The sequence below is a fragment of the Drosophila nasuta genome, chromosome X, assembly GCF_023558535.2.
Source record: "Drosophila nasuta strain 15112-1781.00 chromosome X, ASM2355853v1, whole genome shotgun sequence".
Classification (NCBI taxonomy): Eukaryota; Metazoa; Arthropoda; class Insecta; order Diptera; family Drosophilidae; genus Drosophila; species Drosophila nasuta.
The window spans coordinates 29,516,522-29,531,900 of record NC_083459.1 but is presented as its reverse complement, the minus strand read 5'-3'; the positions used below and the strand labels follow the sequence as shown (position 1 = coordinate 29,531,900).

General features: G+C 42.9%; 3 protein-coding genes across 4 annotated transcripts; 1 reads left to right on the top strand and 2 right to left on the bottom strand.

Annotated features, from left to right (window-relative positions):
- The first annotated feature begins 192 nt into the window (after positions 1–192).
- On the top strand, positions 193–8,798 carry LOC132795478 (transcription elongation factor SPT6). Its single transcript, XM_060806200.1, is given in 8 exon segments — positions 193–343; positions 517–601; positions 1,405–1,544; positions 1,546–1,638; positions 1,712–1,831; positions 1,894–2,013; positions 2,015–2,046; positions 3,198–8,798. Coding segments are annotated over 8 exon segments (5,733 nt in total). The 5' UTR covers positions 193–304; the 3' UTR covers positions 8,302–8,798.
- A 307-nt stretch (positions 8,799–9,105) lies between these two features.
- Positions 9,106–11,399, bottom strand: LOC132796644 (cytochrome b5). Of its 2 annotated transcripts, none has more exons than XM_060807889.1 (4): positions 11,029–11,389; positions 10,849–10,937; positions 10,713–10,784; positions 9,106–9,292 (listed from the first exon to the last, which is right to left on the bottom strand). In XM_060807889.1, exons 1-4 carry the CDS (start codon positions 11,134–11,136, stop codon positions 9,205–9,207), a joined length of 357 nt encoding a protein of 118 aa, XP_060663872.1. In that variant the 5' UTR covers positions 11,137–11,389; the 3' UTR covers positions 9,106–9,204. The 2 variants fall into 2 exon arrangements, with proteins under 2 accessions (XP_060663872.1, XP_060663873.1); XM_060807890.1 differs by lacking the exon at positions 9,106–9,292 and adding an exon at positions 9,392–9,502 and having other exon boundaries at positions 11,029–11,399.
- Positions 11,400–11,867: 468 nt separating this feature from the next.
- LOC132795480 (polyubiquitin-C) lies at positions 11,868–14,693 on the bottom strand. The gene is made up of 2 exons (XM_060806214.1): positions 14,567–14,693; positions 11,868–13,648 (listed from the first exon to the last, which is right to left on the bottom strand). The coding sequence occupies exon 2, from the start codon at positions 13,635–13,637 to the stop codon at positions 12,036–12,038; it is 1,602 nt and encodes a 533-aa protein (XP_060662197.1). The 5' UTR covers positions 13,638–13,648; positions 14,567–14,693; the 3' UTR covers positions 11,868–12,035.
- Positions 14,694–15,379: the final 686 nt, after the last annotated feature.

Below are 15,379 nucleotides of genomic sequence, written 5' to 3'. Positions count from 1 at the left end.
AAAAAATTTAAAAGAACATGGTCGCATTGATTACTATTGGTACTGATTTATGCCGGTGAGCGGCACGCTGTTCTGCTGTACATTACGATTACAATCGATAACTATCGTATAGAGTGCGGTGTTTTCGAGAGAGCGGCATGCGCTTTTCCAACACTGCTGGCTGTGCACACAACGTTTTGACGTTTCTGCTTCTTGATCAGCAAATTTTTTTTTTTTTATTGTGACACTGCAAGCGACGTTTATTGTGTATTCATTTTAGTTAAATTCGTTTTTAGCATATAATTTAGTTATTTAATTTATTACAATGGCTGAATTTCTGGACTCCGATGCCTCAGAATCCGAGGTATGTTTGTTTGCATCATTTTTTCATTAGCGCCCCGCCGCCGCGCTAAATGCTAAATTATTTCGCTTGCTCTCGTCGGTTTGCGTGTGTTGCGCGTGTGTGTACGAGTGTATGTGTGAGGACATATATATATATATAATGCATTTTTTTCTTCTTTCTTTTCAATTTAACAGGACGAGGAAGAGTTGGATGTGCATGAACGCAAAAAGCTGAAAAAGTTAAAAGCCGCAGTCTCCGACAGCAGTGAAGAGGAAGAAGGTATGTATTTGTTTCGTGTGTGTTTTTCTATTGTCTGTGGACCACAAACAACTCCCGCCTAATTTCGCAATCGCAAAAATCTCTTGTAGTTTTTTTGCCCGCCTGCAAGCAGCTAAATCAGTTTACCTTTCCCCTTCGCTTTTGCTTAAACCAAAGAAAAAAAGAAACATTTCCCAGTGTTGCACTATCGAATATATGTATATATAGTTATGTATATAAACACATTATATGCATTTTGGGGGCCGCGCAGGTGTCGACGTTTTGTTTACCACTTTGAGGTTATGTTTGTTAGCCCGTGTTGGGCAAGGCAAAAAAAGCAAAAACGAAAACTAAAACATAGTCGAGTCTACTGAACTATGAGATACTCTATCTTGCAATTTTTAACACATTTTATATTTGGCAATGTTTTTTTGCTTTATATTTGATTTTCTACATAATTATGAAGTTTGTAACCAACCGTACTGAATGTTTCTTTTTAGAAAGTAGAGAAATACGGAAACGATTTTTACAAAATTGAGTAAAACTTAAATTTATTTAGCGCTCTGCAACTGCAATTATTATTCATTGGTTTTTTAAAGTTAAGGTAATTCTCGTAGAAGCTATTGTCAATAACTTTGTTGGCTCTAGCTCTTTTAATATTTTGGATCTAGGCATTTATATAGACGGACAGACAGACAGACAGCTTACGAACACACTTATTTAAAATATGCTTATAAAATATCTGGATAACTATTAAAAATTAAAAAACTATAAAAATCAATAAAATGAATGCAAATGCAATAATAAATTTCTGTTTTGTTTAGATGATGATGAACGCTTGCGCGAAGAACTTAAGGATCTGATTGATGACAATCCCATTGAGGAGGACGACGGCAGCGACAATGACTCAGACACAGCGAGTGGTGGTGATGAAGAGGGCGGTGGAGGTAGCGGCAAGAAACGTAAAAAAGCACGAAGATGATGATTTGGATGATCGTTTAGAGGACGATGATTATGATCTGATTGAGGAGAATTTGGGCGTCAAAGTCGAACGTCGGGTAAGTGTAGAGAGCAAATTGTTGATAAATGAATATTAGTTAATTGAATTTGTTTTCGTTTTTCTTGGTGTAGAAACGTTTCAAGCGCCTGCGACGCATTCATGACAACGAAAGCGATGGCGAGGAACAGCACGTGGATGAGGGATTGGCACGTGAACAAATCGCCGAGCAGCTCTTCGATGAGAACGATGATGTAAGCTGCACAACATTTTAAATCATATGCAAATGATTAATTATGAATCGATTTTATAGCAGAGCATAGAGCGACGCAGTGAGCGCAGTATTCGTGAGGCGGATGCCTTTGATGACGAGGACAGCGAGTCCGATGCCGATGATTTTATTGTGGACGACAATGGACGTCCCATTGCTGAAAAGAAAAAAGAAACGCAAGCCCATCTTTACAGATGCGTAAGTAGCATTTAGTAAGGATGAAACTTGAACTAAATTGTCACTCAAAATAGTTTGCTATAGAATGAAAATCAAGTGGAGAGTCGAATAGTTATGGTTAAGCTTCTTTCTATGGCAGTTTTGTGCTTAGTTTAATCTACATTACATTGTATTGTGTCAGTCAGCGATAAAATCATTTGATTTTTAAGTGCAAACTGAAGTAAAATACAGCTTGCCATTTACTTGATTATCTCCTATGGCATTTAGTTAGTTTTTGTATAGAAATTTGTTTTCGAGAAAGTGATGTTCAATTTATTGTGCAATACAATTTGTAATCCTATAGATTAGATTGGAATTTATGTAATATGTTATACCGGCAAGCTTGTCTATCGAATGTAGGTTTCTGTAGTTTCAATTTACGAGCTTGTATTGCATTTATTTATCTAGAATTTCAATCATATTGTATATTACAATATCTATCTAGTATTTAGTTATTTTAATCTCTGCATACATACAAATATTTTTCCATTTTCTATTAGTATAGAATATATTTCTATTATCAGGTGATTTCCTTAGTTGACCAATGTCTTATAAATTGTTCGAGGTTAATTAATGCAAGCTGTTTAAAGATGTATTTTGCTGGGGAATTTTATGGTATTGGGAAATTAAGTTCCAAAGGAAAACTAGCTTATAATTGTTTTGAAATTCGTGTTTAAATATTCCAAAATAGTTTATGGCAAGATTAGGATGTATTTTTGTTAACAATTCGCGCATTGGTAAAACTTTTTTAAAGCCTTGCTTGCCAGAAAGTTTTTTCTTTCCAAGATTAGACTCGAAATTCTTACACACTTTTATTCAAGTGACAATTTGTGTCCAAGATTAGAATGGAAATACTTACACAATTTTATTTAGTGTCAATTTGTGTCGCAAGATTCGCAAGAAAGTTTTTTAGTGATAATTTGTCTCGTAAGATTTGAAAGGAAATTCTTACACACTTTTATTCAAGTGACAATTTGTCTCGCAAGAAAGTTCTTACACACTTTTATTTAGTGGTAATTTCTTTGCCTGTTTTAAAAGGAAACTTACACATTTTTATTTAGTGTCAATTTGTCTCTAAGAAACTCTGACACAATTTTATTCAAGTGCCATTTTGCTTACTTCTCATAATACAGCTCGCTGCAGGAGGGTCAGGACATCTTTGGCGTTGACTTTGACTACGATGATTTCTACAAGCCCGAGGAGGACGAATACGAGGACGAGTCCGAGGGCGATGAGTACGACGAGGATTTGCCCGGCGATGAGTTTCGTGCGGCGAAAAAGAAGAAGGCCCCCAAAAAGAAGGCGACCAAAAAGACCATCTTCGACATTTACGAGCCGAGCGAACTCAAACGCGGACATTTCACCGATCTCGACAATGAGATACGCAAAACCGATATTCCTGAACGGATGCAGCTCCGACAAGTGCCCGTCACACCGGTGCCGGAGGGTTCACATGAGCTGGACGATGAGGCGAATTGGATTTATCGGTTTGCGTTCTGCAAACAAACCGTTTCGGAGCAAGAGAAATCCGATAACCGGGAGAAGATGCGCAAACCACCGACGGCTGTGGGTAAGATAAAGCAAACGCTTGAGTTTCTGCGCAATCAACAGTTGGAGGTGCCGTTCATTGCGTTCTATCGCAAGGAGTACGTAAAACCCGAGCTGAATATCGATGATCTGTGGAAGGTTTATTACTACGACGAACGTTGGTGTCAGCTCAACGAGCGGAAACGCAAATTGAAACTCTTGTTTGAGAAGATGCGACAATTTCAATTGGAAACGCTCTGCGATGATCCCGATAAACCGCTACCCGACGATGTTCGGCTGATGTTGGACAGTGATTTTGAGCGTTTGAACGATGTGCAATCGATGGAAGAGCTGAAGGATGTGCACATGTATTTTCTGCTCAACTACTCGCATGAGTTGCCCAAAATGCAGGCGGAACAGCGTCGGAAACAGTTGCAAGAGCGACGCGAAGCACGCAAAAGGGCGGCGAACAACAGCGATGCCGATGGCGAACAACCCAATAGCGATGCCCTCGATCTCGAGGAGGCCGAACAACTCCAGCTCGCCGCCGATGAACAGCTGAAACAGGCACCGAACAGCAGTCCCTATGCGGTGTTCCGCAAGGCGGGCATCTGTGGCTTTGCGAAGCACGTGGGCTTGACGCCCGAACAGTTTGCGGAGAATTTGCGTGACAATTATCAGCGCAACGAGGTGAATCAGGAGAGTCTCAGTCCCACCGATCTGGCCAAGCAGTATCTCTCGCCCCGTTTCATGACCGTCGACGAGGTGCTGCACGCTGCCAAATATGTGGTTGCCCGTCAATTGGCCCAGGAGCCGCTGTTGCGCAAAACGATGCGTGAGGTGTACTTTGATCGGGCGCGTCTCAATATCCGACCCACCAAGAATGGCATGGTCCTGATCGATGAGAACTCGCCCGTTTATTCGATGAAGTATGTGGCAAAGAAACCGGTTGGCGATCTCTTTGGCGATCAGTTCATCAAGCTCCTGATGGCCGAGGAGGAGAAACTGCTGGAGCTGACGTTCCTCGATGAGTTCGAGGGCAATGCGAATGCCAATGGCCAGCCCACGGACTATGTTACGGATGCCACACAATTGTATCATCTCGATCAGTTCGCCACGAATGTGCTCGAGTGGAATGCGCTGCGTGCCGAATGCGTTGAGTTAGCGCTTAAGAAGTGGGTTATTCCCGATCTGATCAAAGAGCTGCGTGCCACGTTGCACGAGGAGGCGCAACAGTTTGTGTTGCGCTCGTGCATCGCCAAGCTCTACAAATGGTTGAAGGTGGCGCCGTATAAACCCGAGTTGCCCCAGCATCATAACTCCGAGGAGTGGAGCACGTTGCGTGGCATTCGGGCTTTGGGTTTGGCCTACGATCCGGATCCGGCGGTGGCCGCGTTTTGTGCTGTCGCCAGCGTCGAGGGTGATATTAGCGATTATCTGCGCTTGCCGAGCATCCTCAAGCGCAAGAGTTCGCACAACGCCGAGGAGAAGGCGCAAAAGATTGCCGATTTGCGCAAGCTGAGTGATTTCATCAAATCGAAGAAGCCACACATTGTGGTCATTGGCGCCGAGTCGCGGGATGCACAAATGCTGCAGACGGACATACGGGAGATACTCAAGGATCTGGAGGTGAACGAACAATTTCCACCCATCGAGGTCGAGATTGTCGACAATGAGCTGGCCAAAATCTATGCCAACTCGAAGAAGGGTGAAGCCGATTTCAAAGAATATCCGCCGCTGTTGAAGCAAGCCGCATCGCTGGCACGCAAAATGCAAGATCCCCTCGTCGAGTATTCACAGCTGTGCGATGCGGACGATGAGATCCTGTGTCTGCGCTATCATCCGCTGCAGGAGCGAGTGCCCCGAGAACTGCTGTTGGAGCAACTCAGTCTGGAGTTCATTAATCGGACGAGCGAAGTGGGACTCGACATCAATATGATGGTGCAAAATTCGCGTACGGTGAATTTGCTGCAGTACATCTGCGGCCTCGGACCCCGCAAGGGTCAAGCGTTGCTCAAACTCCTGAAGCAGAGCAATCAACGGCTCGAGAATCGCACACAGTTGGTCACGGTTTGCCATCTGGGACCGAAGGTGTTCATCAATTGCAGTGGCTTCATCAAGATCGATACGAGTTCGCTGGGCGACAGCACCGAGGCGTATGTAGAGGTCTTGGACGGGTCCCGAGTGCATCCCGAGACGTATGAATGGGCGCGCAAAATGGCCATCGATGCCATGGAGTACGACGATGAGGAAACGAATCCGGCCGGTGCTTTGGAGGAGATACTCGAGTCACCGGAGCGACTCAAGGACTTGGATCTGGATGCATTTGCGGTGGAGCTGGAACGTCAGGGATTCGGCAGCAAGAGCATTACGCTCTACGACATACGCAACGAGTTGAGCAGTCTGTATAAGGACTATCGAGCGGCGTACACGAAACCGAGCAGCGAGGAGCTCTTCGATATGTTAACTAAAGAGACGCCCGATTCGTTTTATGTGGGCAAATGTGTGACGGCAATGGTCACGGGTTTCACTTATCGTCGGCCGCAGGGCGATCAACTGGACCACGCGAATCCGGTGCGCATCGAGGATACGGATAGCTGGCAGTGTCCGTTCTGTAATAAGGATGATTTCCCCGAACTCTCCGATGTGTGGAATCATTTCGATGACAACAATTGTCCGGGTCAAGCGTCGGGTGTGCGGGTGCGACTCGAAAACGGTTTGCCGGGTTTCATACACATCAAGAATCTGTCGGATAAACAGGTGCGCAATCCGGAGGAACGTGTTCGGGTCTCGCAAACGATACACGTGCGCATCATTAAAATTGACATCGATCGGTTCTCGGTCGATTGCAGTTGCAAGACGGCCGATCTCAAGGACGTGAACAACGAGTGGCGACCGCGTCGCGATGCCTTCTACGATTTCGTCACCGAGGAGCTCGACAATCGCAAAGTCACCGACGCCAAGGCGAAGGCAATGAAACGCAAAACCTACGCGCGTCGTGTCATCGCGCATCCGAGTTTCTTCAACAAATCGTATGCGGAAGTGATCGCAATGCTCGCGGAAGCGGATCAGGGTGAGGTTGCGTTGCGACCGAGCAGCAAGTCCAAGGATCATTTGACCGCAACCTGGAAGGTGGCCGATGACATTTTCCAGCACATCGATGTGCGTGAGGAGGGCAAAGAGAATGATTATAGTTTGGGTCGCAGCCTGTGGATTGGCACCGAAGAGTTTGAGGATCTCGATGAGATCATCGCTCGCCACATTAATCCCATGGCGGTGGCGGCACGCGAACTCCTCCAATACAAATACTATAAACCGAATACGGCGCCCGAGAATGTCAACGAGCGCGACTTTATGGAACAGATTTTGCGCGAGGAGAAGCAACGGGATCCCAAGAAGATACATTACTTCTTCAGCGCATCAAAGAGCATGCCGGGGAAATTCCTACTCTCCTATCTGCCCAAGACAAAGGTGCGACACGAGTACGTCACCGTGATGCCGGAGGGTTATCGTTTTCGTGGCCAAATCTTTGATACGGTCAGCAGTCTGTTGCGCTGGTTCAAGGAGCATTGGCTAGATGCGCCCACGCACACGAGCAGCAGCAGCTCAATTGTCCAGTCCAGCACACCGGCGGGCAACAATACACCGAGCGGACTGATGCGACCACCGGCCATTGCGTCGCTCAGTTCGCTGAGCGGCTTGGGAGGCGGCGGCGGCGGCAGTGGCGCCTTTAGCAGCGCTGGCAGCGTCTCGGGCGGGACACCGCGCAGCGGGATCAGCAGCAGCAGCGGCATGGGCGGCGGTGATCATATGCTCCGCAATAGTTCCGGTGGCAGCGCCTACTCCCTATCGCATTCCATGGCCGGCGGCTACAATTCTGGCGGTGGCGGCAATTCGATGTCCCATCATCCCTATGGCAGCGGGAGCACACCGAGCTTTGCGGCCCACATCAATACACCGTATACGCCCAGCGGTCAGACACCGTTCATGACTCCCTATACGCCGCATGGCACACAGACGCCCCGATATGGTCACAATGTGCCCAGTCCCAGCTCGCAGTCGAGCAGCAGTCAGCACCATCATCAGCAGCAACAGCAGCAGCAGCAGCGTCACCATCAGCAACAGCAACATTATGGCGGGACGCCACGTTACTATGACATGGGTGCGCCACCGAATGCGTACAGCAGCAGCGGCAGCAGCAGTCATCATCAGAGCCATCATCACCATCATCATCAGAGTCAGAGTCATCAGCAACATCATCAGCATCAGCATCAGCAACACCATCAACAGCAGCAGCATCAACATCAGCAGCAACGTGCCAAAGAGAACCTCGACTGGCAGCTGGCCAACGATTCGTGGGCACGTCGCAAGCCCACCACACAACAATCGCAATCCCAATCACAATCACAGCAGTCGCAATCCCAGCAATCGTCGTCCTCATCGTCACAGCTCGGCCTCGGCGCTGGCTCCACGCCCACCAATGAGTATCACACAAGCAGCAGCAGTCGCAGTGCTGCCGCTGCTGCTGCCGCCAGTGGCGTTGCCACATCGTCGGCGGCTGGTGGAGCAACTGGTGCTGGTGGAGCAACAGGTGGAGCAGTGGGAGGTGGCAGCACTTCCAAGTCATCGGTGCGCAGCACGCCGCGCACAAATACCTCGCCGCACTCCATGAATCTGGGCGATGCCACGCCCCTCTACGATGAGAACTAGAGCTAGGGCATTGGCATTGGCGGAGAGAGGAGGATTTAATTATACGCAAAAACCAAAAACTAGAAATATACATAAGGCATTAAGTATATTACAAAAACAAAACAAACACACACTTCTTGTACACTCACAAAACAAATATTAAGCAAAAAATGGACAACTCAAAAACAACAAACGCAACTCCTAAAAGAAAACAAGCATTAATATTATATATATATTATTATACAATATACAAACAACAAATAAAACGTAAATATTATTGCAAAAAATATGTTTTCAACACACAAACACACACACACACATAACATGTATTTTACATAGGCATGTTAAGCCGTATGCTAAATTTAACAGCGCCATGTTAAGTAACAGTTTTGATCGGCGAATGTTTGCAAAAAAAAACAAAACAAAAACTAAAAATACTGTTGTGAGCGGGTTGCGCAAAAGAAAATGAAAAGCCGCAAAGATGAAATAAATTTCAACTTTTTTCTGATAAATACAACTTTTGTTATTACTATATTTTATTTAAATAACGAAATAGATGAGACAGGCTGAGGCTATTTGTTCGCCTTGCTGTTTAAATGCAACTGCATTCCTTTCATGCGGAAGAGCGAGATGGATAATATGGTAATGGTAAATTTAGCAGCGTTATCGATATCATGACACCGCTTAGAAAGAGACAGATTTTTATCGATAATAACGTAGCGTATTGGCTTTATTTTTATCGTTTTCGTATTTTTTTTTTGTTCAAATATCAACAAGCTTTACAAATGTAATATCAAAGAACTTTACGACTATTTGTTTGTTCTGTGGTCAGCACGGAATGAGGTTAAGCACACACTGAATAATATCCTTTTTGTTTATTGTAAGTTGTTTGTTTGTTTTGGTCCGCTGATCATCGTCAGTTCTTCAGTTTTTGGCCGTTCCACGCTTGATCACATAGACAAGGGCCATGCCCAATAAAATAGCGCCCACAGCGATGCCAATTTCTCTGCAACTGCAGCAAGAATATCACAAAGAGAAAAGAAGAGGTAAAACATATTTAACAATATATCATTTGGGATCATCAATTAGTAATAATAAGGGGATAGGGGGAGGAGGATTAGGAAATGTGGAAACGGATTAATGCAAAATGCAACATTGTTTGGGGGCAGCAGGAGGCGTGGCATCAACACCGCATTCACTTGTGTCAGTAGTGGGCGTGGCACTATTTCCAACAATCGAGAAACAAAAGAGAATTTGCAAAAACAAGCATAAGAGAGAAGAAATAAACGAACCGAGAGAGAGAGAGAGACGTGCAAAAAACGAGAAATAACATGCAATAAGTGCTTGATATATAGTATATAATACAGTATAAAATATAGTATATAATACAGTTATATACATTTATGTTCACTGCACACTTACGACTAGTCTAGAAATGAGTTGTATAAAGATCCTTTGCTTTGCTTAGCTCCTGTAGAATCGCACCTTGGTGCTGGAGAAACTCTTGTAGCTTGCAAATAAAATTAAAATCAAATGCAAGGTTTTACTAATTTTGAGTTTCTTAACAAATCAAATTTAGATGCAAAGTTTTACTAATTTCGTGGTCCTTACTATTTTTCGTTATATTCCCTTAAAGTTGTGAGACTAATCTATAAAATTGATTTGTTTTTTAAGAAGAAACATATGACATATACAAGTTAATATTTTTAAACAGTTTCTTACCACTAACCCAATAAAACCTGCATAGATGTTTGTCCTTCATGACCTTGGCTATGCTTTTAATAGCTTAACAACTAAAATAGCATCCAATTTAACGCCTATTTGTGAAGCTCGCAAAAATATAACCTAGAGTAAACCAATTAAAGTACAATTTGAATGCCACCAGCAACATGCACATTTGCTATTAAAGAAACTCCTAAAAAAAAAAACACTTGCTGAGTAAAAAAAAACATCCAGACGAAAGTCTCATATTAAATGCTAATACTCCTTAAATATTACTAAGAATTGGGCAAATTTCAAAATGCATTAAACTTGAGCTCCACACATGCATTGTGAATGGCGTTTTCTAATGGCATCCACATGTAATCGCAATCACTGGAAATTTTGTTTGGTTGCGAATCAATGTACAATGGATAAGAGCAAAGCAAATGAAAAAAGAGAGAGGGCATGCAAGGGGAGGCGGAAAGACAGAGAAAGAGAAATAGAAAGGAATAAACCAGTTCCAAGTTTGCGTGCTGAGTCATGCAGCAGATTAGAGATTGTGATAATTAGTTGTTTAATTAGATGACAATGATGATGATGCTGTTGCTGTTGTTGTCTGATTAAATGGAATGCAGCTTTATAGTCATGCTTGGAATGCTTTGTTAATCGCACATCGATTCATATTTGTTGGTTATGTTCTTGAATTGTTCGCTCGTTGACTTTAAACTCACCCAACTGGCGGCTTCTTATTTTTAATATCACTGGCAGCCAAATCGCCAATATAGAATTTCTTTAGTAGCTCACTAAAATCACAAAAAATACAAAATAATTATCAAATCAAACAAATTGAATTGCATTTATTGTTACCGTGCTTCCGCACTGTGGCCCACATCATTGAAATCCGTGGTTGCATCGGTTCCAGCCACCGATGTCAACGAATCCTCGCCACCAGGATGCTAAAGCGAGAGAGAGAGCGAAAGAGATAGGTAGAGAGGTGAACACATCATGTGAATGCGTAAATCGAATTGTATATTGCGTTCTATTTACTTCAAGTCGGAACTTGGTCACATCGTAGACTTTATTGTCAATCACAATCCACAGATCGTTGGGTTTGCTGTGCTCCTTAACGGTGGCCAAACTAATTTCCTTGCTCATTTTGATCAAGTTGTAGCTATTAAATTAACTGCAGTGTGTAGTAAAACAATCTGTGGATGCCTGCAATCGCTGGCAGTGTGACCGCAACTCGCTTTTCAAAATATTCCGCACTACATTCCAATAATTTGCGCCGGAAAATACCAAAATATATTATACGAATATTAATTTACATATTTTTTGTGTTATACAAATTCAAAGCAAACTTCTAATTTATTTTATTCTAAATATTCACAACGAACGACAAATAATTTGTTTTATAATATTTACTTAATTTTTGACAGCGTCAAGGTTTCACCAAAACGTTTATTCAAATGTGAACTACATTAAATACGTCCTTAGGATTTGATGAGATTTGACCTGTACTGGTTTAACTACTTATTAAATCAAAATCTATAACAAAAATATCATAAACAATCATTTATCAAGTGCTGTTAGTTCTAACAGTGATATTCAAACATCTGATTGACTGTTAGTTAACATAACAGTCGCTGTAAACTTGGGACTGTTATGTTAACTAACAGTCAATCAGATGTTTGAATATCACTGTTAGAACTAACAGCACTTGATAAATGATTGTTTATGATATTTTTGTTATAGATTTTGATTTAATAAGTAGTTAAACCAGTACAGGTCAAATCTCATCAAACATCAAACAGTCGCTGTAAACTTGGGACTGTTAGTTACTGCTCCCCATTGCTCCTTAGGTCTTTCCCAAATAACAATAAGACACATTTTTTAATGCACACAAATGAATTTTATTATTATTTTTACCATTGAATATATCTTTATCAATTAACTTGCGAATTACATGGAATATTAATTACTGTGAATACATTTTAGACGACGAAAGGTTGCTAAGCGAAGTCAGTAATAATCGCAGCACCTTCTTGTGTTCAAATTTAGTTTCCACCGCGCAGACGAAGCACCAAGTGAAGGGTTGACTCCTTCTGAATGTTGTAGTCGGAGAGGGTACGACCATCTTCCAACTGCTTTCCGGCGAAGATCAAACGCTGCTGATCTGGGGGAATACCCTCCTTGTCCTGGATCTTGGCCTTGACGTTCTCGATGGTGTCAGAGGGTTCCACTTCCAAGGTGATGGTCTTACCAGTCAAGGTCTTGACGAAGATCTGCATGCCACCACGCAGACGGAGCACCAAGTGAAGGGTCGACTCCTTCTGGATGTTGTAGTCGGAGAGGGTACGACCATCCTCCAACTGCTTTCCGGCGAAGATCAAACGCTGCTGATCTGGGGGAATACCCTCCTTGTCCTGGATCTTGGCCTTGACGTTCTCGATAGTGTCAGAGGGTTCGACCTCCAAGGTGATGGTCTTACCAGTCAAGGTCTTGACGAAGATCTGCATGCCACCACGCAGACGGAGCACCAAGTGAAGGGTTGACTCCTTCTGGATGTTGTAGTCGGAGAGGGTACGACCATCTTCCAACTGCTTTCCGGCGAAGATCAAACGCTGCTGATCTGGGGGAATACCCTCCTTGTCCTGGATCTTGGCCTTGACGTTCTCGATAGTGTCAGAGGGTTCGACCTCCAAGGTGATGGTCTTACCAGTCAAGGTCTTGACGAAGATCTGCATGCCACCACGCAGACGGAGCACCAAGTGAAGGGTTGACTCCTTCTGGATGTTGTAGTCGGAGAGGGTACGACCATCTTCCAACTGCTTTCCGGCGAAGATCAAACGCTGCTGATCTGGGGGAATACCCTCCTTGTCCTGGATCTTGGCCTTGACGTTCTCGATAGTGTCAGAGGGTTCGACCTCCAAGGTGATGGTCTTACCAGTCAAGGTCTTGACGAAGATCTGCATGCCACCACGCAGACGGAGCACCAAGTGAAGGGTTGACTCCTTCTGGATGTTGTAGTCGGAGAGGGTACGACCATCTTCCAACTGCTTTCCGGCGAAGATCAAACGCTGCTGATCTGGGGGAATACCCTCCTTGTCCTGGATCTTGGCCTTGACGTTCTCGATAGTGTCAGAGGGTTCGACCTCCAAGGTGATCGTCTTACCAGTCAAGGTCTTGACGAAGATCTGCATGCCACCACGCAGACGGAGCACCAAGTGAAGGGTTGACTCCTTCTGGATGTTGTAGTCGGAGAGGGTACGACCATCCTCCAACTGCTTTCCGGCGAAGATCAAACGCTGCTGATCTGGGGGAATACCCTCCTTGTCCTGGATCTTGGCCTTGACGTTCTCGATGGTATCAGAGGGCTCAACCTCCAAGGTGATCGTCTTACCAGTCAAGGTCTTGACGAAGATCTGCATGCCACCACGCAGACGGAGCACCAAGTGAAGGGTCGACTCCTTCTGGATGTTGTAGTCGGAGAGGGTACGACCATCCTCCAACTGCTTTCCGGCGAAGATCAAACGCTGCTGATCTGGGGGAATACCCTCCTTGTCCTGGATCTTGGCCTTGACGTTCTCGATGGTATCAGAGGGCTCAACCTCCAAGGTAATGGTCTTGCCAGTCAATGTCTTTACAAAGATCTGCATATTTCCTGTTCCTTTAAAAAAAATAAGGGTAAATACACAAATTTATTTATAAAAGTCGATTGCCGTTGGGGTCTTTGTAAATAAATACTATAGGCTTAATTTATTTGTTGCTTATGAATTACGATTATAATAATTTAATTGCATAAATTTGGAAAGAAAATCGTATGGATAGTTCTTGGAACTCATTTTTTTTTGTTTTTCCAAGTGGGGGATTTTATATTTCCTGGTAATTTTGAATACATACAACACTGGGTTGGAAAAGAAAGTGCGCAGTAACTTTTTCTGCGTCGTGACCTAGTTTTGTTAATTAGAGCATTGGCGTCGTCTCGGCCCCCCTGACCCAACAGTTAATATTAGTTGAGCACTTTGCGATAACATAACGGGTGCTAAAATGTTTATCGACTCTTAATTTCACCACTCGTTTCAATGCCAGACGATGACTAATCGGTTTTTCTAATCAACCCCATACGATGCACACAGAACACATACACACTAGTATATGCGTATGCACCATTCCACTTTACTGCACTTTTCCATTGCCTTTGTCGCCATTTTGAAGTCGAATGAAAAAAATGGCGTTTCAAATGCGCATATTGCATGCGTATGCGTCAACAAGAAATTTTCATTTCTTTGTTATATTTATATTTACACTTCCCGTTTTGCAAAACAGGAAATGAACAAAATAAATTTAAATTAGCACTGCAGATGTATTTTCTGCAGTAACTAATCATTACCATAATACACAGATACACAACAATTGTGTGCATGTATTGTGGGCATTTTTCTTTGTTCTCTTTTGTTGCTGCAACTGCATTGTGGTGAGTTATTAATCAACGAATATCAATATAAATTGATGTGTTTCTAGAGAGTTCTTTATATACTACTATTTATATATAACTATTTCTATATCTATATGTATATGTACATACCTTTATTTACTTTGACGCACTATAAATTAATTCAAGTTATCTTTATCTTAATATTGCACTTGCTAATAATCGTCTGCACTGTTTGAACACTGAAACCAGAGTGCTAACTTTTCATTGGAAAGGCTACGAGATAGACAATCTATCGATGTTAAAAACGATAACATTTTTTTTATAGCTAGTATCGATGTGTTTGCCTGGTATTTTGGTATATTTTCAAAATACATTGGAAAATGTGCGACATTCTTCATACCTTGTGAAAAGTTAATCGCCATCTTGGATAATTTCTTCTAACCATTGCAGTGCCCTCATAATGTTAAATAATAGGATTCACCTTTCGTTCTTTGGCTTTAGAAGTCATCGATTTTTCACAAGAACTGTTGCCAACTACTCGAGTACTGACTGTTAAGATAATGTTAAATATGTGTCTGTTACATTTGCGCATCTGACATTTCAAATATCGATATCATACATAACGAATATCATACATATTTGAAAACTGATTAACTTTGTTTTGGTATAATTATGAATACATACATTTTTTTGCAACCCTATTAATTAATATTATGTATAAATATCTTTTGATTGGTTAAATCATTAATTCACTGTTGGCCAGCAGAAAAAATCGATAGATCGTTTGTGCCAATTAGACATTGAGAAAAATAACAAAACAGCTGGCCAGATGAAGTTCAGTTTTTTACATTACTTCCAGTTTATGCTGCGCATGAAATTTGACACATTCACCCATATGTAGGGTGCACATTCCAGTCGATATTGGAACAATGGCGATATTATATTCTTTGCTGTCCTGTTGCT

Bases quoted from the DNA above. Each gene is read 5' to 3' on its own strand.
- LOC132795480 (XM_060806214.1), bottom strand. From the start codon at position 13,637: ATGCAGATCTTTGTAAAGACATTGACTGGCAAGACCATTACCTTGGAG.
- LOC132796644 (XM_060807889.1), bottom strand. From the start codon at position 11,136: ATGAGCAAGGAAATTAGTTTGGCCACCGTTAAGGAGCACAGCAAACCC. The intron at 10,785-10,848 runs GTAACAATAAAT...TTGTGATTTTAG, and splicing joins GGCCACAGTGCGGAAGCACG to TGAGCTACTAAAGAAATTCT. The intron at 9,293-10,712 runs GTGAGTTTAAAG...TTCTTGCTGCAG, and splicing joins AATAAGAAGCCGCCAGTTGG to TTGCAGAGAAATTGGCATCG.